Source organism: Solanum verrucosum, unplaced genomic scaffold, assembly GCF_900185275.1.
Source record: "Solanum verrucosum unplaced genomic scaffold, falcon-dt-bn FXZP01000018.1, whole genome shotgun sequence".
Classification (NCBI taxonomy): domain Eukaryota; kingdom Viridiplantae; phylum Streptophyta; class Magnoliopsida; order Solanales; family Solanaceae; genus Solanum; species Solanum verrucosum.
In genome coordinates this window covers 429,298-453,506 of record NW_026020225.1, presented here as the reverse complement: position 1 = coordinate 453,506, position 24,209 = coordinate 429,298, and the positions used below count along the sequence as shown (strand labels likewise).

Below are 24,209 nucleotides of genomic sequence, written 5' to 3'. Positions count from 1 at the left end.
GAAGTACGTTTTAAACATAAAGAGCTAGTATCATATTTTGGGAGTAGTATTGAGCATCGATATGGGGACGAGCTTGAGTTCAGATAACTCACGTCTCCATAAACCATGTAGCCATCATGGGTAGAAAAGGCTCGTACTTTTTAAATGAATCCTTTTCGTATAGACTAGTGGATCCACTTAGTAATTTACGATCTATACCCTTGGCAGGGTATAAGATGCGCTGGCAGCATGAGCGAGATCGATGTATCATCACAGTAGCTCTTATGTGACGGTTGTCGGTTAGAGAAACTCCTAAAACAGTACTTTGTATTTTTATATACATCAGTTTATTTGTATTTTTACATACATCTCATAGTTATTTGTAACTTTGCATACACACAGAGTTGACATCATGTTTTAAACAGCTTTTCTTTATATTGCACTTATTTTAAACTGTTTTATATTGAAATGAGTTCAGTTATGTTGAATTGAGTTGAGCCAGGTATGTTCTTTAGTTCCTTTCAGATTATTTTCAAGCCTATGTTGTGTTTAGCATTCCAACTCGCATACTCGTACATTCAATGTACTGATTCCAGTTGGCCTGCATCGTATTATGATGCACACGCAGGTAACTAGGACCGGCATCCAGCGCATCATTGATCTAGTGAGCAGTTCAGAGTCTGTTGGTGAGCCTCTTTGCATTCTGGAGGATCCCTTTTGCTTACTTTCGGTATAAGATAGTTCATTAGGATGTCGTGGGTCTGTCCCGACATCCATCTAAGTTGTGTTAGAGGTTTCATAGATAGTCAGTCAGATGTTAGTTCATTCTTCATCATTTTGTTATTGACTTTATGTCCAGATTTGAATTGCCATTTTGTCTAAGTTAAATATTTATTTTCAAAATGTTATGAGTTCAGTTTGAGACAGTTAAGTTGTTTAGCTTTTGAAATTCCTTTCTTATTGCATGTAGTCTTCTGCTGAGTAAGTAAGTCAGGCCAAGGGTTCGCTTGGGGCCAACAATGGTTCTCGAGTGCTAGTCCCGCCCAGGGTGTAGGATCGGGGCGTGACACAAATAAACTAAAAAAATTATTAAAAAAGGGAACTCTCCTAATTAAATGATTAGAAAAAAGGCACACCACTCTATATATACTTATGCATCTTTTTAATAAAGCATCGTAAAAATTCTGAATCTTTAAATATGTGCAAGTTTAAATAGCTCGATTAGTTGTGTATTATTCACTACCTTCGTTCACTTTTACTTGTTCATCATATTAAAAATTGTGTGTTACTTTTATTTGTTTACTTAAGCATATAAAGAGAAAGATGATTTTTTTTATTCTTAATATTTACTATTCATTTTCCCAAATTATTTCCAAGTCAATTAAGACTATATATAAATTAGTAAGAATATTACAGTAAAATAAACACATCATTTGTGTTTTTTTTAAAAGAGTGCAAAGTTTATCGGGAATAAATAAAAATAAATGGAGGAAGTATATAGTTAAAATAGAATATTTTTGATGTTTTAATTAGAATTTCATGGTTATAAATTAAAGAAGAGTTATAATAACACCTAAAAACTAATTTTGAAGTTAAAATCATTATTTAACAAAAAGGACAAAACGCTGCATGAATTGCCAACTATTTTGGCACACTCACATTAATAGCACTTTCTTGATAAATCAAATAAGTTATCGAAGTAATTAACACTAATAGAAAGACATGAAAAATGTGAAGTGGTGAGCTCCCATGAAGTTTATGATTAAACATTTACATGGATAGTAAGTTTATTTGTGCGTATATGTTATAAAAGACCCAAACTGAAAGAAAATACTCAATTCTCAAAATCATGACAACTTCTCCTCCCAAATATTTACAAGAGGATAGCCTAAGTGAAGAGTATAAGAAATTGCTTTCTAACCTACCAAAAGAAAAAGGATTGGTTGGATCATATATTTACAATTATCAAGGTTGTTGGACATCACCAAGATTGATTCAAGGTGTGATTGCATGTCAACAACAATTTCAAGCGGAAGATAGTGCTATCATTCTTGCTACAACTCCAAAATCAAGAACTACTTGGTTAAAATCTCATTTATTCGCTCTGATGAATCGAGTGAAATATCCTATTTTTGAACCTAATCACCCTTTACTTGTCAAGAACCCCATGTTCTTGTTCCATCCTTGTAGTGTATACTCTATGTTGATGGTCAAGTCCCTGATTTATCAACTTTCACTTCATGTGCCCTTTGCTTCATTGCCAAAATCAATCCTGGATTCAAGAACAAAACTTAATTACTTATGTAGGAATCCTAGGGACACTTTTATTTCGATGTGGCATTTTGCAAACAATTTAAGACTTCATAACCAAGATACCAATTCCATTAAAGAAATTTTGATCTTTTTTGTAAGGGGTTGAGCCTTTATGGCCCATTTGGAAATCACGTGTTGGATTATTGAAAACAAAGTGTATAAAATCCTAACAAAATACTTTTCTGTATGTATGGAGAAATTAAAGAGAAACCAAAAAATCAACTTAAACCCTTGGCTGAATTCTTGGAATGTCCACTTTCCATAGAGGAAGAAAATTGTGGAGTGGTGGACGAAATATTAAGAATATGTAGCTTTGAGAATTTGAGCAACCTGAAGGTGAATACAAATGGAAAGTTGTGCACTGGAGAGGGAAATAAGATGTTCTTTCGTAAAGGAGAAATTGGAGACTGAAAGAATTATTTTACTACAGAGATGAGAGATAAACTCAATCATATTATTGAGGAAAAGTTTCAAGGATCTGGATTAATGTTTTTATATGTTTAACTAGGCATTAATATTCTATAATTCCAATTGAATGCAATTATTTATTTAAAAATCAATGCTCAGTAGTAGTAGTTGTGTTTGAGAGTGATGTACCAAGAATAGACAACAAAAGTTCTATTATTGTATTGATATTATTTTATTCATTACTCAAATTTGTTGCAAATTTAGTAGTGTCAATGAGGTTGGAGGCATTAAATTTTCTTTTTGATTTTGAGATTATTTAAGTCACAAGTATTGTTACAAATTCCAAATCAATAGAGTATTATTTTGAGATTATTTATGAATAGAGTATTCAAACCTTAGTTAGATATGTTTGTTATTGTCTTTATTGATGACATACTAATCTATTCAAGGAATGAAGAAAATCATGCTAGCCATCTCAGAATAGTTCTTCAGACTTTGAAAGATAGGAAGTTGTATGCCAAGTTCTCTAAGTGTGAGCTTTGGTTTGAGTTTGTGGCATTCTTGGGCCACATAGTTTCCGGTGATGGAATTAGAGTTAACACTCAGAAGATAGAGGCAGTGTAGAACTGGCCTAGACCCACATCTCCAATGGATATTAGGAGTTTATTGGGGTTGGCAGACTATTATTGTATTATGATGTTGCTCTATATGATGGTTGATTATCAATGAATTAGGGTTGAATCTTGATATGAGCCTTGAAGGCTATGAATGAAGGTTGTCAAATTGATGAATGTTCATATATTGAATTGTTGATCCACTTATGGTGGAGGTGCTACTTGATTATGAATTGTAGTGATTGAGTTATGTTCCTCTTCCCTACAACCCTAAGTGTTGACAAGTATGCTATGATATGAACATGAATGTTATGCTATGATTATGGTAGTGTTGGTATGATGAATAGAAGGTAAATCTCATGAACACTATCTCATGAACACTACATGACTATGCTATGAATGAACATTATTATATGTTGATGGTTTTATGATGAAAGGTTATTCTCATCTTAGAACTTATGAGCTATATGATGAATGATGGGTTAAATTCCTAATGCATTCCTTATTAAATTAATGTGTAAGTAAAGGCCTAATATTACTTTAAATGGGATATGAGCTTAGAACCGAGTGAACATGAATATGAGATGGAAGCTTTTACGTTTAGCAAGTCCGGCTTCCCATATGGTTCCTTCTACGTTTAGCTAGTCCGGGTTCCAAATATATATGTTGTCTCATGAGATGGAAACCTTCTACATCTAGCAAGTCCGGGTTTCTAGTACCAATCTCCTTGTTCCTTAACTATGTTTGCCCACATAGGTATTAGCTAGTGGATCCACTTAGATGCTATTATGTTAGTTCTACCTTGGCAAGTAGAACACTCTCTCTCGATGTGAGAGTAGAACACAGGATTCCATGTAAGCTCACATGGTCTATGTCGGTTAGTACTAATATCCCTATGTTTTAAGAAGATGATCTAATGTATGAATAGGACTTATGTAAATGACTTATGAACTCTAACTAGGACTACTTGAGGGATACTACTTATTATAGGTGAGGGTATGGGACTTTACCTATGCATTGCACAAGTGGGTTCTTTGAGGAGTTCTTGTGTGAGGCCTTTATATGTGGTAAGGTATAAATGATGTTAAGGTTGGTTCACCTATTATGAAGTTGATTATGTATGTGACTACACTTGTGTCTTCTTGATGGCTTTACTTAGTATATATGGGGGTATGGGACTTCATATGTACATTGCACAAGTGAACTTGAAAGGGGGTCATAGGTGGTGTCCTATGATGGTATGATGTAAATGGAACTCAGATATGTAAGGTATGGGTTATGGCTTATTTTTATGATCATGAATGTCTCTTTATCTTGTAATGTGCATTGGCTAAATGTTCCTTGAATATGCATTATGGCTTTTAACTTGAAGTAGCATGTTTTCAACTAAAGGTCCCTTTTATGCATGTTTTAAATGGTTTTAATTGCATGGCTTCCATACTTAGTACAATTGTTTGTGCTAACCCATAATTCTTCCTTTTTCTAATAAGTGTAGGTTCCGGGAAGTGATTGTGCTACTAAGAGGTTCAAGCTTGGACTTAGACTTTCTCCAAGACTTTTTGGTATGTCCTCAAGTTTCGAGGACACACATTATGACACTTATGTTCCTTATATTGTAATAGACTATTAGATTTCTTATGTACTTGTTATTTTGAGACAATTCTATTATAAAGGGCTATGGTCCCTAATTGAGACTCTTATGTGTACTTAGATGGTTTCATTGAGATGATGATGTCTAGACATTCTACTTTCTATTTTCTATTATGAGACACTCTGACATTGATGTTGAAAAGTTTTTAAATTTCTGCATTATTCAATGTCTATATGGAATGACGAATATGCTAAGGGCTTGTATAAGACCCCTTCGGGGTCAAGTACGCCGTGTTACGCCTAGGGGGTGCTCTCGGGGCGTGACATAGTCTAAGTCCGAAAGGTGGACATAAAATGAAAGAGAACTCATGGCAGCCCGGAAGAACTGGCTCACCCTTGAATTCGAAATGATCACTGATCTTCTAAGTGAGGTCTGTCAATAGCCGCCGGAAGATGCCTTGTACTCAACAAAGACGGGAGCATTTTGGTTCCTCTTTGAGAGCTTTTCTCTAGTGGAATTGATTTTTTAATAAATGAAAAAAAAACATTCCACATTTGTTGGATGAGTGGGGACCAAAGTGTAGTATTAAAAATTTGAGGGTAGGGTGCTGTATATTTTGAAAGAATAATGAGTGATGTCATATTTAATGTCTAAAGTTCAAATTTTTGAAGACTTGTGTGTAAATGCTCAATTAAGTCTTGAGAGTGACTATTTTGCCAACTATCCCGTGTTACTATCAAGAACAAGTATTTGATACTGCGTATTAATAATTTATTTGATCATTGTCAGGGTGCTTCATTTTTCTCGATGATTGACTAAAGATCGGGCTACCATCAATTGAAGATCAGGGTTCTATATATTCCTAAGACCGCCTTTAGGACTCATTATGTCAATCTGATTAGGTTGCGACAAGTGAAAGATTATTCCCAAGAAAGACTTAGGTTAAAGCTTACATCTTACAAGTATATTAAGCGGATCAACATGAAATTGGTTCTTGGGGGAAAATTGCTTTTGAGTGCACATGCGATTATTACGATACAATTATGTTTTGTTATGAAAGGAAGAAATTGTTGAGCTAATTAAGATTCATGAGCAAGAAAATATAATCTAGGGAGAGCCATGAGCTAACCATTTCATTAAAAATGAAATACATAGAATATGTGTACTTCATTATTTTGGATAAAACTAATTCTAATGGAGTTCGAGCCAAGTTTTCTACTTTACAAATTGACATGAATAAAATAAAAAAAATACACAATTGAAATAAATAGTTGGAACCAAATCATAGTTTAAATATACAACTAATCGACAAAATCATGTAATATATATATATATATATATATATATATATATATATATATATGCAACTAATGATTCATGTAAAATATATGTGTGTCTTAAAATTTTCCGTAATTCTTTTCAAATGCTAAATCATTTATCTAGGAATCAAACAATCGACATTTCTCTTTCTACTATACTGTACGTGCCACTAAAGATATAATTGAGTATAGGAAAAATCCTTTTAGGCCAAAAAAATTTGGTCAGAATTTGGCTAGAATGGTATTTTACCTATGTTATTTTACATTTTTGAACATTTTTACCTTTTTAACTTTAATATCTTTTAATTGAAAAATGAAAAAAATATTATTTTATTTTAAAATAAAAAAAAAGTTATACTCTTTTAAATTTGTGGCTAAATTATGGCCAAATTTTCTGGTCATTTAACATTATCCTTGAGTATAATATGAAGAAACCAAATCTACGAAATTAAGTGAGTGTTCGGATTAACTTAATTTTAGTGACTTTTGACTTTTAATTTATTTTTTTAATATTGAAAGTGTTTAGATAAAAGAAAGTCAAAAACCAAAAGTTGGGGTTATTAACTTGTGACTTTTTGTAGCGATCCTTTCAAAACGATACAACTACTTAAACAAGAAATCTAATTAAATACTTGCGACATTTAAAACCTATTAATTAGGGCATACTGATTTTAATCTAGTAGAGGGATTAGATTCATAACGAACTTCAAATATATATATATATATATATATATATATATATATATATATATAACATTTAAGCAATTAACCAACCAGATCTTCATGCATATATTAACCTCACACTCGAGGGTGAAATAACAAGAATATTACAAGCTTCCGAGTACCGAAATCAGCCGGCTTATGCTTCACACAACTTTCAAGACATATAGCAAATTAGTATATTACAAGACTTGGGTTTACACACCCCAAAAAGATAAAAACGTATAACCATACTTATATTACAACCCATGGTGACATGACCAAATCAACCCTCAAAATCTCCTGTAAATATATAGCACAAAGATCATTTACAAGTCCCAAGGTTATACAAAATATATATGCCTATATGCAAATGTGATCTTCCTTAAGGCTTTCAAAATCTCCATCATCAATGGCCAACTTCAAGCATCATTGCGAACAGCCCCTACGATAGAAACAACTATCGCTAAGCATATAACTTAGTGGTGTACAAACTATAGGTTTGGATCCCTTAAATTCACCAAGTTATCATTCTCAAGTCAAGGGCAGCACGATCGAAACAAAATCAGTAAATCAAGTAAACAATATACAAGGAGTATCAAGTTCAATATTTAAAGGTCCAAATGTCAAGAATGCTCATAGCACAACTTTTCAAGAGATTCATTAACAAGGCTCACGCAATATATACATCATGTCGTCACACCAAGCACGAGCAGGTATCAAGAAGGGTCAAAACCCAATAATCAAGAGAACCAAGAACCATATTAAAAAATGGCTTCCTAGTTCGTACTTAAAATGGACAACTTCCATTCTTAAGACGAACTAAAAATCCAGAGTCAAGATGGCAAATGATCCGAACCAAGAGGCATGCCAAGAGTGACAAAGTCACAGCCACAAAAAGGACAAGGTCCCAAAAAAAGTGCTAAGTGATCAAACAATCCGTACAATTGGGTGAGTTACATAAGCGTCTTTAATGTATTAAAGAATACCAATACGACAATGCAAAGTGATAAGAGGTAACCAAGGTACCAAGATAACTTTCAGATATACCAGCAGGTAAAAAGAGTACAAGTATAAGTTTATACACAAACCTCAGTTCTTTAGCACAAAAACAGTCCAACAAAACTCCACGAGTCAAACCGTAGCCCTAGCAGCGTATCAAAGTCTTCAACTTGTACACGAGGATATACAACCTTAAAAAATGAATTCAATAACTTATTTACTTTCTAGTAGCTCAATAATGATGACGTAAAATAGGGTTATCATCACAAGTAAGCCTAACCTGTACAAATATGACAATGCTCCCAAACAGTAAATTTTGGCCATCTTAGTGCATCATGTCGCAACTAAGATTTGAAATGGCAAACGGCAAAAATGGACTGTATACTCTTCATGAAAGATGTAGGTACCTCTCTTAAGGTTGCAAACAACCAAGAATCACCGCAAAATGTATTTTGGATAAAAAGATATATTCAAAACACTAACAGTTGTCCATACAGGATTTCAAACTTCAGAATCTAGACAGAACTTGTCCTATGATGCGTTCCATATTTCGAATCCATAACAACTAAATTAGAGTTTAACATAAACATAAGAGTTGTACATATACGAATTATCTTTCCAAATCATATTTATTCACAGTAAACAAAGTTCTATAGAATGAGATATGCTTAATCTACTAAATGCTACCCAGCTCAAAAACAGGTTTTACCACTTACCAAAGAGAAGAGTGTAACTCGATTTCCAGCCAAAAGGACCAAGATTTTCTCTTGTGATCTTGAAGAACAACAGGTTAGATAATGTTCTAAGGGACTTATACTTCAGGTGAGACGAATTTCTTAAGAGGAGGTGTCAAAATATAGTAACACAAGAGGTGTTTATCATATACACAACTGTCCATAAAAGTTGGTTGCACAAATACTTGTGTGCTGCCCAAATGCATACATATACACCTATATATATATATATATATATCCTTCACCTCCTTTTAAAGCTATACATATTTCTAATCAAAGCATTACGCAAATACCCCCATACAATACATTAAATTACGATGACAATTATTTTAAGCAAGGTTGCAAATATAATATTATTTCAAGTTCCCAAAATGAGAATTAAACATATTGTAATAATTAAGCAGTGGTTTATCGACATGTGACTCTTGTTAGCATTTTCGGGGTGTTACACTTTTAACTTTTAACTTATACTCCTCCATTTCTATTTAATCGTCACCATTTTAAATTTCACATGCCTTAAGAAATTAGATAAATTTACCATTGTACCCTTATTTATTATTTTCTTAAAGTCAAGTTTTCAATTAATGAACATGAATTAATTTATTTTGATTAATTAATTTGACCAATGAACATAAATTATTTACATAATTTTTCTTTGTTGATCAAATCAATATTTTCAATGTTAATAACTCAAGGATAAAATAGGTAGAATAGTGTCATTTATGTATTGATTTTGTAAAATGTTAAGGATCATCTATTTTTAGTAAGGACGACATATAAATAGAAATAAAGAGAGTAATTCACTTTTTTTTTTAAAAGTCAATCCAAACATAATGAGTGCGATAGAAAGAGAGTGTAGTTTCCTCTTCATCTTGGAAAATGGACAAAAAAAACCCAAAAGAGAATGATTTGTTTTCATACTTTTTTCCACTTAATTAACGTCAAAATTTAAAGCTTTAATTGAACAACATGAGTATGGAATATATAGGTAGTTTATATTATAATTGGAACTCTTGACCACCAAATAAACTACAAATGGGAGTTGGGCGTAGTGGGAACCCATGTTGAGATCAAGTCATGTGAAGCACTAAAATGAAAGAAAAAAAAAACTTTGTTAACCAAGTCAACATTCTTCTTCTACCAACCATATTCCTAAAATAAACCAAACCTTCCCTTAAACATCTTTAATCTTAAACAAACTTTTCTCCCATCTTTCTCCTTCATTCAATTTTTCCCCTTTTCGCATATGCATACAATTCTCTTTTGATTAGATAGAGCAAATGGAGAAGAGTGGCACTACTCCAATATATGAAGAAATTGATCTAAATCGATTTAAAAATACCGTTTCCACATCTCATGATGATGATGATCCTTCCTCCCAACTCCCCGAAAATGTTGAAAATTTTTCAAAAATCATTGAGTCCAGGATTGCGAAATGTAATTCTGGTGAAACTCCAACGAGATTGGGAAAGATGACTGAGGAAGAATCCTTTTTCCTTGAAGCCGTCATGCATTTATCAAAATTGACGAATGTAATCGCCAAATCTCCATCAGGATCAACGTTGTTAAGTCGAACTAATATTGTGTTGAAACGAGCCATGACTTTCATGGAGGAAGAATTGAGAACATTATTAGAAGATTTTGGAGGTAATTCCAATTCAAAAGTTGATAAAAAATCACAAATCGAGGATTATCCATGGTATCCTCCAGAGGTTGTGACAAGAATGAATCGAATTGCCACAACCATGATCTCAGCTGGATTTGAAACAGCTTGTTGTCAAGTGTATTCAATTTCACGAAGAAATGCATTTTATGAGCAAATGAAAATGCTCGAATTCGAGAAGATAAATGTAGATGATGTGCAGAAAATGTCTTGGGATTCTCTAGAAGGAGAGATCACTAGATGGATCAATGTTGCGAGGAACTGCTCGAATACTCTGTTCCTCGCAGAGAGGAGACTCGGAGAATCAGTTTTCTCCGCGTCTCCAATGATCTCTCAAAGCCTTTTTAACAATCTGGCGCGTTCCATTGTAATACAGATACTTGACTTTGCTGAGGCTGTCTCATGGACAAAACGCTCTGCCGAAAAGCTCTTCAAATATCTAGACATATACGATACAATTCGCGATCTTATTCATGCGATAAGTGAATCTCTCTCAATTAATGACTGTGAACACGAATTAAAGTCTGAGATCTTAGCTACAAGAGATAGATTCGGCGATGCTGCCATAAATATATTCAATGATCTCGAAATCTCCATCAAGAACGATGCAGCCAGAACACCGGTCCCTGGTGGTGCAGTGCATCCGCTCACACGTTATGTCATGAATTATCTAAAATACGCTTGTGAGTACAAAGACGCCCTGGAACACATTTTCAAGGAACATGCTGCCACGTCACCATCAAAGTTGAAATCATCTGTTGATGAAGCTGAGAGCGAAAGCCCACACGAAAATGTAGTAGCAGAGACGACACCGTTAACAGTACAGCTTATGACAATAATGGAGCTGTTGGATGCAAATCTAGAAGCCAAGTCAAACTTGTATAGAGACACTTCGTTGCGCGACATATTCTTGATGAACAACGGTAGATACATCTTACAAAAAGCAAAAGGATCTACAGAGGTCCGTCAAGTGATGGGAGACACGTGGTGTCGAAGAAGATCTACAACCGTGAGGCAATACCACAAGAATTACCAAAGAGAAACATGGGGAAAACTGCTACAAATACTAAATCATGATGGAATGCAAGTAAATGGGAAGGTGACAAAGCCAATAGTGAAAGAGAGGTTCAAGAATTTCAGCACTATGCTAGATGAAATTCATCGTACACAGAGCACTTGGGTAGTGAGTGACGAGCAGCTTCGATCCGAGCTCAGAGTTTCTATATCAGCCGTGTTAATTCCGGCCTATAGATCCTTCTGTGGGAGATTTAGGCAGTATCTAGACAACACAAAACATGCAGACAAGTATATTAAGTATCAGCCAGAAGATATTGAAACGTTAGTTGAGGGCCTCTTTGACGGAAATCCTACATCTATGGCACGGAGGAAGACGTAATATAAGCAGACGATATTCGTGCTGCAAAATTAATGACTCTTTCAAATAATAATCTGATTTCAGATTTTTTTGTATGATACTTATTTATCATTACTAGTATTGGTTCATATTTTCCTATGATTTTTCCGTTCCAGTCTTTCTAAAGAAATCAACCTCACACAGAAATTTGTGTTGCACTTGTATTACTTCTGCTTGTCTTAAAGTAGTCTCTACGCGTTTGGACATATTTGATTGAAGTTAGGAAAGAAGAGTATTTGACATAGAACTTGAATATAATATTTTTTGTATCCGCTTTGGGGCGGACTAATACTACAGAAAGATAACACATTACCAGCCAAGGTAATTGTTGAAAACAGATATTGGATCGGCTCTTCCCATAATTGTCATGACCCTTTTGGATCATGATGACACTTACTACAACTCACCAGTAATTATGTCAATTCTTAGCTCGGAATATAATGGGAGTAATAGGCCTATAGAGCGGAAGTACCAACTTTAAGGAGAATACAATCAAAGTAAATAAAATAGCCATGGCAAGAAAAAGACATCTATACATACATTAATGAACAAGGAAAAAAGCTATAAAAGATTCATCCCAAAACCTGGTAGACATCAAGAGAGAACTACTATAAAAGACTGACTAGAGGACCTGATAGAATGTCTGAAAATACAACAGACTAATCAAAATATATAGAAGGACATGAGTCAAATCCAGATGCCAGTAAGTTCACCATCAATCTCCGACTACAAGTTGCATTGCACAAGGATCAATGTGGTCAGCTAAAACTCGGATCTACATCAAGGAAAAGAGATACAGCGTAGTATGACTATCAAAACAATGAATACATAGGCCGATCAAGCTCGAGATTGCCAAAGCATAAAAAAATGTAAGTAAAGCAGTAAGTCAGCTTTAAGGGAACAATGATCATAAAATAATTCATGAGTCAGATAGAGAGTATTTGAGGTTGAACTAACCCAAATGAAACCTAATTGGACCCATAAGCCAAAAAGATGATTACAAGAGACAGGATAGAGGAAATACATTCTAGAAGACCCTCATAAGTCTAACGAGTACACACAAGAGCAAATAATAAAGAAGAACAGTACTAGGAACAATCAAGAACATTAGCCATAAACCCAAGCATAGACTATTGGCCGGAATCTGACATAGGAATAACCGCTAAGAAGGAATAGCTCATCCTGGAACCTTACATCAGGATTGCTACATCGAATAAGGACAACCTTTTCCGGAATCTTACATCGGTAAAGCCAGTCGTTCTCGGAATCTTACATCGGTCTAACCCCACAACCTAGCTTCCAGAATCTTACATCGAAAACATATCCTTTCTGGAATCTTACATCAAAAAACCATAAAAAGGCTAACCATCTCCTAGAATCTTACATCGGAATAACTAGTCAATCACAGAATCTTACATCGGGCTAACCCCACAAACCTAGCTTCCAGAATCTTACATCGAAACCATATCCTTTCTGAAATCTTACATCAAAAAACCATAAAAAGGCTAAGCATCTCCCAAAATCTTACATTGGAATAACTAGTCAATCACAGAATCTTACATCGAAATTAAACACGAAGAAACCTAGCTTTTATCAGAATTTTACATCAGAATAGCTAGTCCATCTTGGAATCTTACATTAGGAGGCCATCACACAAGAGCTAATCCTTCTTGAAATGTTACATCGGGATGATCCAATCACACACACAAATAAATATAGGTCCAATCATCTAAGGTAATACTAAGCACCAAACGAACCCCAAGTAGCCAAAATCGATAATAGAAGGTTTCTGAAGGTCAAAGTCTACAACCTGAAGGGTCACATCTAATCCAAATCTACGACATACGACCCACTAAGACTTAAGTCTAAGGCGCACACTAACCAACCCTAGGCTAAGCCCCTAACTAAGATACATCAAGGCAAACTAGTTGCGGGAGCATAAACATCAATAGAAGCAAGAACATGCAATACTATTTCGTTATAAACTCGAAATAAGTCTAACGAAGCAATGGATATCAAAAAGAATGATATTAGCTAATCCAACCCAAAATTAGAAAATCATCATGCTAAAACAATCAACGATCTAAGCCTAAGATCATTAAGTTATAGACTACGTCGAAGTCAAACCTCGCTCTACAAATCCACTAAAATGTTTTTCCTTAATGAGTAGCCTCTGAATGATTCCATACTATCAAATCAACGATCTAGGTGTCAACATAAGGAAAACTATATCCATAATGCAATGAGAGAACTTGGGCCTAAGGTCAATAATAGGTATATGGGATCCATGCATGGAATCACTAAGACTGTCTTAAGGTCAGCTCAAGGAACCTGTGCCCCAGAAATGACCACAAACGAAGCTAAAATGGCCAAAGGATTAATTTAGCTCAAGAAAACCTATTTCAAGACAAAATTGAGGAAATTAATGAGACTTACGGGTTCTGAAGAGCGAACAACTATCCCAACAATCAGTACAACAAACAGACCTTTTAGCGACGATAAATATACATATTAACAAAGAGTGTTAAAGCCTTTAGCGGCACTAGTTAATTGTCATTGGATTCAATGTCGCTAAAGGCTTTACGGACATATACAAAGAGTGTTAATTGCCGCTAAAAGTACATATTTAGTGGCAATCAAGTTATTGTCATTAATTAATTGTCTCTAAAGATCATTTTTGATGTAGTGAATGCTCCTCATATCAACCTAGCTCAAACACAAGAAAACCCACTGAAGTCACCCAAGAATTGAACTTCAACTATTCTCCCTTTCAATGGATGAATTAGGAGAAGAGAGATATAACTACCAGCAATTGTCGCTCCGACAGAGCGTGGTCTCTAGAGCGACGTCGCACTGGTGGAAAAGCTCCATAGGAGCGAAGGTCAACATGACTAGTCAGGACCCACCTCCGCAAGAGTGAGATCACCGAAGAGATCAAGCTTCGTAGGAGCGAGTCTGGCTGATGTTGTCAGCTTTTACTAGAACGATAGGCTCCCCATCAGAGCGGTTGCACCAGTAACTAGTACATCAACTATTTGGGAGTAAAAATCCAAGTTTGGAATAGACTTTTGTAATTTGATTGGGGTCCAACCAATACAAACTAAATATCCTACCCGACCAAAAACAACATTTTTTACTCAAGAAAATTGCCAAAACTTCCAGCAGAGGTTATCTGTCATGCTCCGAGCCTAGACCCTAGACGCGATTGGCACTAGAGAACTATTACTAGCCCCAAGCGAACCCTTGGCCTGGCTCAACTCTCAACAGAAGACTTACTCATCAATAAAAGAACTCAAAGGAAAGCTTTAACTAAAAAGTCTCAAATACTTAAACTCTGAATATTTAGAAATAAACATTTAACTGGCCAAAGAGGCAACTCAAGTCTCAACATAAACAATGGAAATGAAAGATACTCATGAACTACTACTGTTTATATATCTATGAAGCATCTAATACTATGAGGGATGTCGGGACAAGACCCCTGATCAACCTATCAAAACTGAAATAAAATGACATAATAGAAATACTAAGGGATCCTCCAGAAGCAAGGAAGCTCACCAAACAACTCTGAAACTGCGAATGGTATCAATGAATCGCCTGTTGATGACCCTGATCTCCTATATGTGCATCATGAAATGATGCAAGCCAAATGACATCAGTACATTGAATGTACGAGCATGCAAGGGGAAATCTAAAACATAACATAAGTTTTAACCGGAAGGAATGAAACATACTTACCTCAACTCGACTCAAGGATACTCAACTCAAAGCAATATAAAAACAACAATAAAGATGTAGTTTATATAAAGCATTTAAAACAGTAGATAACAACTCAGTATATTTAAAAATACAATAAAATAACAAAAACTCATGTCTGTATGTAAAGATACAAAATAACTCTGTTTGGGAAATTCTCTAACCGACAACCATCACTATGAGCTATGTGATGATATAGCGTCTCGACCATGCTGCCAGAACTATCATATACCTTACCGGGGTATAGAACTCCTCAATAAGTTGATCCACTAAGTTATGCTTAAAAAGCAATAAGGAATCATCTAAAAAGTATGACCCTTTCTACCGACGTTGGCTACATGGGGACTCCCTATATCGGTGCTCAATACTACTCCCAAAATATAACTTAGCTCATATGTCTAAAAACATTTCCTCATCCTCAACTTTGAGATTATTACTCAAAATATTTCTCTTAAAAGAGATAGTACTCAAAACTCCTCATAACTCATTTGGAAATCATAGTTTCCTCCTCATATTAAATGTAAAAACATTTACTCTTGGAAATACTTAGTTCCCATATATTAATTTTGAAAAAAATGAAACTCAACTTTACTCATTCTCATACTCAATTACTCAAGTCTTAAAAACAAGTTTCAAAAGATTGTAAAAGACTCTAAAGAACTCTCAAGACTTAACTCTTAACTCTACCTTGAATTTGAATTATGAATTCAAGGATATGATTCATGTTATGAATGATCTCTCGATGTTTAGATGTAGTTTAGAGTAGTTAGAATCAATAGGGAGTAAAGGTATACTTTAAAAGAACTTAGACGGAGCAGACGACAGAAAAATGGTGGGGGCAGGCGACCCTGGCGCATGACGCCAGCCCCTAAACTATAGAACACTTTATCTAGCGCACTGCTGGCGTGGCGCCAGCCCTTTTCCCAGAATTTCTGACAAATTTTCTTTCTCTTTTTCTGACCCTAATTCGCCTATAATCAAATGGTTTCTTTCTAACTCACTTAGATTTGAATACCCAACATAAGTACACGATAATCTACTCAAAACAAACCTCAAATTACTAACACTTATCTCAAGAATTCATCAAGAACCCCAACAATCAAGATTAAGAAGGAAAGTTTAAGAAACTCATCAAGAACACAAATCCTTCAACTTCAAGAACAAAATTGCATTAAAGTAGCATGATTGGCATGTGGGTGAATGAACCCAACACTATGAGAACTCACATACCTCTTAGGGATCAAACCCTTGGTGAAACAGTCCTCGATTCGCAAGAAAACTTGATGACGGCTTGAACCTTCCCTCTTTTCTCCTCTTTTCTCTTCTTGAACTCTCTTCTAACACCCTAAGCGTAATTAGGATTGTGAAAACTGAACCAAATCATTTCAGAACCCTAAAACCTTACTAAAAACGCTTAAATTTGAAGGGATAAAGAAAAGACCAAAATACCCCTCATAATTTTGGGTAACTTTCCTTAATTGGACAAACATACTTCAAATGGGCGTATCTCCCTCATATGGACTCGAAACTTAGCAAACTCGATGGCGTTGGAAAGAGCATTCCAAGATCTTTATGTGATATCTTATGGGTCACCTAACTCATCTTGTACTGAAAGTTATGCTAGTTTGAAGTTGACCCAAAACTCACAACTTAAGCATAACTTGCAAAATTCTCAATTTAGCTATTTCTAATTTAGCGCTTTCTAAATTTAACTCTTTCTAAGGCGGGATGTTACATTATCTTGATGAAAAGTGGTTCCTACAACCCTAAGCCCCATTTTAGCTAAAACCAGAAAATAGCTTGAAATGCGTCTGGAAACCTTGCGACCCAAAATAAATGTCCTTCCAGACCAAACTCGACTTTCTAGAGCTAATGGAACAATCAAAATCGCATTACAAGGTCGTTTGCCTGAAATCTTCATAGAAGTCAAACATCTAAACTTTAGATGCTTTAAAAGACAGAAAATTGCATAAAACCAAATGAAGTACCCGTCGACCGTCCTGCCAGTCCCAATAGCAAGTCATACATGACTTGGGACAGCTATAAGAAAACTCTAAATGTTAAAAATACGTGAAAATAATGAAAATGACCTAGTGAATTATTACAACACTTAAAAACTAATAGGACTTTCTTCCTCGAAAGCAAAGAGTTAAGAAGTAACTGAAGGCTCGAATAGGAAGGGATATTGGCTGACAAGTCACACTCATTTTCTTAGGCAACCTCCTTTACTAGGTCGTGTCTCTAGTGAACCTTAACCACATGAATATCTCTTGAATGCAATTGCCTGACATCTCTTGCAAAGATAGCAATTGGCTCTTCCACAAAGGTCAAACAGTCATCCAACTGAACTGAATCCCATCGAAGCACATGGGACTCGTATGGAAAGTATTGGTGAAGCATTGATACATGGAAAACTAGATGAACAATTGAAAAGAAATGAGTCAAGGCTAACTCATAAGTATTATCTTCAATTGCGTGAATGATCTTAAAAGGCTTAATGAATCTGGGGCTAAGCTTGCTCTGGCTCCAAAATCTAATCATGTTCTTCAAGAGAAACACTCTAAAGGAAAACATGATAACTAAAGCCAAAGGTCAAGGTACAATGCCAATAGTTAGCAGCCTTATGTAGCTAGTCTTGAATCACACAAACTTTATCTAATGCCTTCTGAAGCAGGTCTATACTATGCGGCCTATCTCTAAAGCCTCAAATGAATCAATTGGCAATTGACAATTCCTACCATACAATGCCTTGAATAAAGTCATATGAATGCTCGAATGATAGCTATTGTTATAAAAAAAACTTCGCCAAAGCTAGAAATTGATCATATTAACCTCCAAAGTCCAACAAATAGGCTTGAAGCATATCCTCCAAAACCTTAATAGTCTTTTTTGACTGCTCGGTGGTCTGTGGGTGAAATATTATGCAAAGATCCACCCAAGTACCCAACACCTCCGAAAAGGTCCTCCATGAGTTAGAAATGAATTGGGAGCCTCTATAGGAGATAGAAGACATTGGAACCCCATGAATATGAACTACCTCCCTAACATGATACAGGCTAACCTCTCGGTACTAAAAGAAGACTGAATAGGTAAGAAATAAGGAGTCTGGTCAATAGATTCATGATGACCCAAATGTTATCAATATCTTAAGAAGTCCACAAAAAACCCACAACAAAGTTCATAGTGATCCACTCCCTCTACCACTCGAGAATGAGTAGACTCTAAAACTCACCATCAGACCTAAAGTGTTTGGTCGTCACTTGCTGACAAAACAAGCAACAAGCCACACAGTATGTTATATCTCTCTTAATTTGGATTTACCAATACAGTTGTCTCAAATCTCTATATATCATAGTCAGGGTGAATAAAATATATGGAGCTATGAGACTCCTGAAGTAAAAATTAAATCAATCCCCCAACTCAGGAACACAAATATTGTCACCACACTTGAAAAAACCTTCAGAGTCAAACTATTGACCATGAATTTTCTCCAATAAAGTGGAGCGAGCCTCAATAAAAGCTATAACACGGAAGGGATTCGAGATATCAAGCCAAACCAACCTATTGGATAAGGACTATATATCCAATGCCAAAGGTCTCTTTAAAACTTAAGGAAGGCTAAACTTCTCATACTTGCCACCTTCTGGCTCAAAGCTTCCCCTACCACATTTGTCTTGCTCTGATGATATAGAATAAAAAGGTCATAGTCCTTGAAAAGTTGAATCCACCTATGATACCTTGAATTAAGGTCCTTTTGGCTCAAAGTATACTGACTTCGATGATTGGTGAATATCTCACAATAAACTTCGTACAAGTAATGTCTTTAAATCTTAATCATGAAAACTATCATTGCAACTTTATGCCATGAGTGGGGTAGTTGTACTCGCTTACCTTAAGGTGCCCCAACGCATAAGATATAACACAGAACTGATGCATCAAAACAGAATACAAACCAACACTAGATGTGTCATAATAAACCCCACACTCAATTGGAAGAGTCAAAATAAGAACCAAAGTGAACAACTCTTTGAGCTTCAGAAAGCTCACCTCACACTCATGTGACCGCTCAAAAGGAACATCCAACCTAGTTAGTCAAGTCAACAGTGTTGCAATAGAAGAGAAACCCTCGACAAAACATCATTTATAGCCTGCCAACCTAATGAAGCTTCGAATCTCTAAAACTAAGGTGGGCCTAGCACAATTATGAATTGCCTCAATCTTTGTCGAGTTTACCATAATCTCATCCTTGGACATCTCGTGACCTTAAAATGCCACAGACTTAAGACAGAACTTGCACTTTGAGAACTTAACATAAATTCATTGATCTCTCAAAGCCTGAAGCACAATCCTCAAATGTTCTTTGTACTTCTCCCTACTCTTTGAGTAAATAAGAATGTCGTCAATGAACACAATGACAAATGAGTCCAAATAAGGCCTCAAAACATGTGTCATCAAGTCCATAAATGGCATTGGGGTTTTGGTCAACCCAAAAAACATAACTAGGAACGCATAATGGTTGTAACGATTCCTAAAAGCTATCTTATAGATGTCCTCTATTGTAATCCTTAACTGATGGAAACTAGACCTTAAAGTCAATCTTAGAAAACACTATGGAACCCTGAAGTAGGTAAACATATCATTGATACAAGGCATGTGGCATTTATTCTTCATTATTACTTTGTTTAATTGCCTTAAACAGATACACATACATATAGAATCATTCTTTTTCTTCACAGATAGAACAGGGGCACTACAGGGTGAGATGATCGATCGAATCAAACCATATGGTAGGGTGTAATAGAAATAGGTCGAGTGCCCGACACAAGATCAATAGAAAAATCAATATCACACTCGAGAGGAAAGCCAACTAGGTCGATAGGAAGAACATCTGCAAACTCATGAATAATATAACCAAAATCAACTAAAGGGCTCTCTTTACTAACATCGTGGACATAGTCCAAGTAGGCCAAACACTTGCTAGACACCAATCTTTGGGTCCACACATAAGAGATAATCCCAGTTGGTGTATGGCTATAAGAACCCTACTACACCACTAGGGGAATGTTAGACATAACTAAGATGATAGTCTTAGCAAAGATATTCAAGACCGCATGGTAGGGGATAACCAGTCCATGCCGAGAATCACATAAAATCTAACATATCAAGCATAATAAGGTCAGCCCAAGTATCACACTCCCAAATCGACATAACACATGAATAGATACACACATAGGATCTGGTAAAAGCTTAGAAAACAATGCCAAACGATGTGTATAATATATAGACACATTAGAGTATGTAGAGACTGGATCAAATAAAGTAAGGACCGTTAATGGTGAACAAAGAAAATACATGCAATAACCAAATTTGAAGCCTCGGGCCTTAGCCTAGATGTAACTGCATAGAAATGACCCCATCTTCAATCGAATAGACAACTAGATCTACTAGTCATTCTATCAGCCTAAGAAACTTTTGGAGCACTCGGCAGACCACCATTTGCGATCCTAAGCACCACCGCTGACCTGAGGTGTTGCGGCCCTAACCGACTGTGTTATATGAGAAAAGTGCACCAATGCCCTATGTTGGGTATAATCTCTAGCATAATGATCAATCTCTCCATAATCAAAGAAATCATTACATTCTTAGGCTCGAAATGAAGGACTCGCTTATCCTCTCTATCCACCGTAGCCTAAGACTCAGAAAATGCACCTACTAATTGGTGCCCCGCACTATACTAGCTTAGACCTGAAGTCTAAAGTGATGTCTAAATAAACCAGCTAGATTGCCCATACTGTTGATAAGGTAGTTACCCCTAAATAGCCCCTACCTTGGGATTAAGTTCCATTGTAGCCTCCCTGATATTGAAGCCTCTTAGCACTTCCCCCTAGGGACTCACAATGGAGCTCTGCCATAGTCCAAGCATGATCAACCAAATCAAGAAATAGCTCACGTTGATGCTAGAGAATCTAGCTAAATACAAACATGAAGTCTTACACCCCGAAACACCAAACTATTCTTTCTTAGTATGTAGAATCATAGTAGTATGTCTAGAGAGGTCTTGGAAATGTGTCTCATACTCTTGCATGCCTGAAGTGCTCGTGCACCTTAAGATGCCTCGACGCATAAGCTGTAACATGGACCGGCTACATCAAAACACAACCCAAACCACTAATAGATCTGTCACAACACACTGTAAAACCCTCACCCTCAACGAAAAGAGTCAAAATAAGAACCAAAGTGAAAAACTCCTTGAACTTCATAAAGCTCACCTCACACTCATTTGACCACTCTAAAGGAACATCCAACCTAGTTAGTCTAGTCAATAGCGTTGTTATAGTATAGATACCCTTGATAAAATGTCTGCAATAGCCTACTAACCCAATCAAGCTCCGAATCTCTAAGACAAAGGTGGTCTAGCACAATCATGAACTACCTCAATCTTCATCGGGTCTACCATAATCCCCTTTGACACCATTTTCCCTATGAACGCCAGAGACTTCAGCCATAACTTGCACTTTGAGAACTTAGCATAAACTCATTGATCTTTCAAAGTCTGAAGCATAATCCTCAAATTTTCTTCATGTTTCTCCCTGCTCCTCAAGTAAATAAGAATGTAGTAAATGAACAAAATGACAAAGAATTCCAAATAAGGCCTAAAAACAAGTAACATCAAGTCCATAAATGTCATTAGGGAATTGGTCAATCGAAAATACATTATTAGGAACCCATAATGGTCATAACGATTCCTAAAAGTTATCTTAAAGATCTACTCTACCTTAATCCTTAACTGATGGTAAACAGACCTTAAAGTCAATCTTAGAAAATACCATGAAACCCTGAAGTTCAAAAAATAGATCATGTTGGATATGGTTATGCATTGGTTGGTTCCTGTATTGTTGTTTCATGTCATGTAACTGATAGTCTATGTGTGGTTGCCAATTGTTGTTATATTGTGTATTTCTTTGTGATTACTATTTGGTAGTGAACTACTTATATGTGTATATTGGACTGGCCGCGTGATCCTACTAGTACACGGTGGTTCGTATACTGATACTGAATTTGTTTCTTTCTTGTTGAGTTCAGTGAATCTTCTAGCGGTTGTTCTGAGACCTCTGTTGAGAGATGCTTGATCTAAATCCAAGGGTGAGCTACATCTTACGAGTTTCCATGAGTTCTTCTATATTTCTTGACCATCTTTTCCAACACAAATATTAGTATTTAATTTATGTTTAGTTTTCGGGGTTGCATCCCTAGTTTGACTGCTTAGAGTTTTAGTATGGTGACTTTGAGTTCTTAGGGATATTTGTGCATTGGATATTTTAAGATGATTGGATTGAGTTTATGGGGATTCAATTCTTTAGTGTCTAAATGGTTTATCTTATCTATGATAAACTTGATTTTTCTTTAATAGTGTTGGGTTGGTTTTCGGGTTAGTTTGGTTCTCCCACCGATTTGTTTAGTGTGGGTTCCACTCAAGACGGTCTTGACCGTGACAAATAGTTATAAATATTTGAATGACAAAATAAGAATAACTATTAAAACAATAAAAATGTTGTAATGTCAAATGATCACTTAAATATTTTTTTTCTAAATTCAATTTATATTGTTATAATAACAAACACTACCAATAAGATATCAATACACATATTTAATGATAGTCAAGGCGGAATGATCTGGGAGACTCATGTACTTCACTGTGTTTGTCAGTTGAACCATCCTACTTATAAGTTTGGCAACTGAACTCTTAAATCCATTAGAAGACAACATTTTAAATCCTTTTTACATCTGACTAGTGTGTGTAGTATAATAGACTAAACATGAAATTCTACGTCATTTTTAATGACACGTAATTACATGTTAAAAATAAAATAAAAATAATTATTCCACTTCTACAATTTATGGAGATTTTCAAGGCATGTTTTCATATTTGCTTACAAATTGAGCATCAAATTCATGTCAAATAAATGAAATTCTTCATCATTTGACTTGAAAATTTAACTACAAGTTCACCAACACAAATCCAAAGAACCACAATGAAAATTTTAAATTAATATCACAATTTTACAAGACCCATTTGTTGTTCTTCAAACTTTCTCTGACTTATCAATGTCATTTTAAGTTTTTCAATATCCACGAATCACCCTTCATGTTAACCCATACCTACATCTCTTCTTTGAAGTCAACCAACACAAATAATGATCTCTAACATATTTAGATTAAAAGATTAAAAATTTGAAGGGTTAGGAATGGAGGTAGAACGAAGTGGTTCGGGTGGGGGACTGATTTGGAGCAAAAGAAAAGTGTGGGTTGAGTTGGAAGAGGAAGAAGAGGAGGAGGAGAAAGAGGAAGAGGAAGAGGAAGAGGAAGAGAAAGAGGAAGAGGAAGAGGACAAGAGTGGATGTGGTGGATGAAATTCCAAAGTCGGAAGAGAGAGGGTTGAAAGTTGGAGGTATGGGGTGGGGGAGGGATGGTTGAGGAAGAGAGGTTTTTTATTTTTATTTTTAAATTGATTATTGCTTTTTTAAAAGTATTTTTAATTTAATGTAAAATATCCTATTTACTCGCTTTCAAATGCATGCAATTATACATTTTTCCAACTCAATAACATCAATGCCATATAAGTTTGGTCAATGATCATAGGAGTTTTAAATATATATTTTTGATGATTTTATGAGCTCAGTTGATGAAGTGATAAGTAAAAGGATCCAACTAATAAA

General features: G+C 35.4%; 2 protein-coding genes and 1 pseudogene across 2 annotated transcripts in view; 2 read left to right on the top strand and 1 right to left on the bottom strand.

Annotated features, from left to right (window-relative positions):
• LOC125831893 (uncharacterized) overlaps positions 1 to 24,209 on the bottom strand; it is a 360,286-nt gene that overhangs the window by 137,791 nt on the left and 198,286 nt on the right. The gene's annotated exons all lie outside the window — the stretch shown is intronic.
• Positions 1,829 to 2,796, top strand: LOC125831894 (cytosolic sulfotransferase 6-like; annotated as a pseudogene).
• Positions 9,940 to 11,822, top strand: LOC125831891 (exocyst complex component EXO70B1-like). The gene has a single exon (XM_049511020.1). The coding sequence runs from the start codon at positions 9,940 to 9,942 to the stop codon at positions 11,716 to 11,718; it is 1,779 nt and encodes a 592-aa protein (XP_049366977.1). The 3' UTR covers positions 11,719 to 11,822.

Coding starts and splice junctions, on each gene's coding strand:
- LOC125831891 (XM_049511020.1), top strand. CDS start 9,940: ATGGAGAAGAGTGGCACTACTCCAATATATGAAGAAATTGATCTAAAT.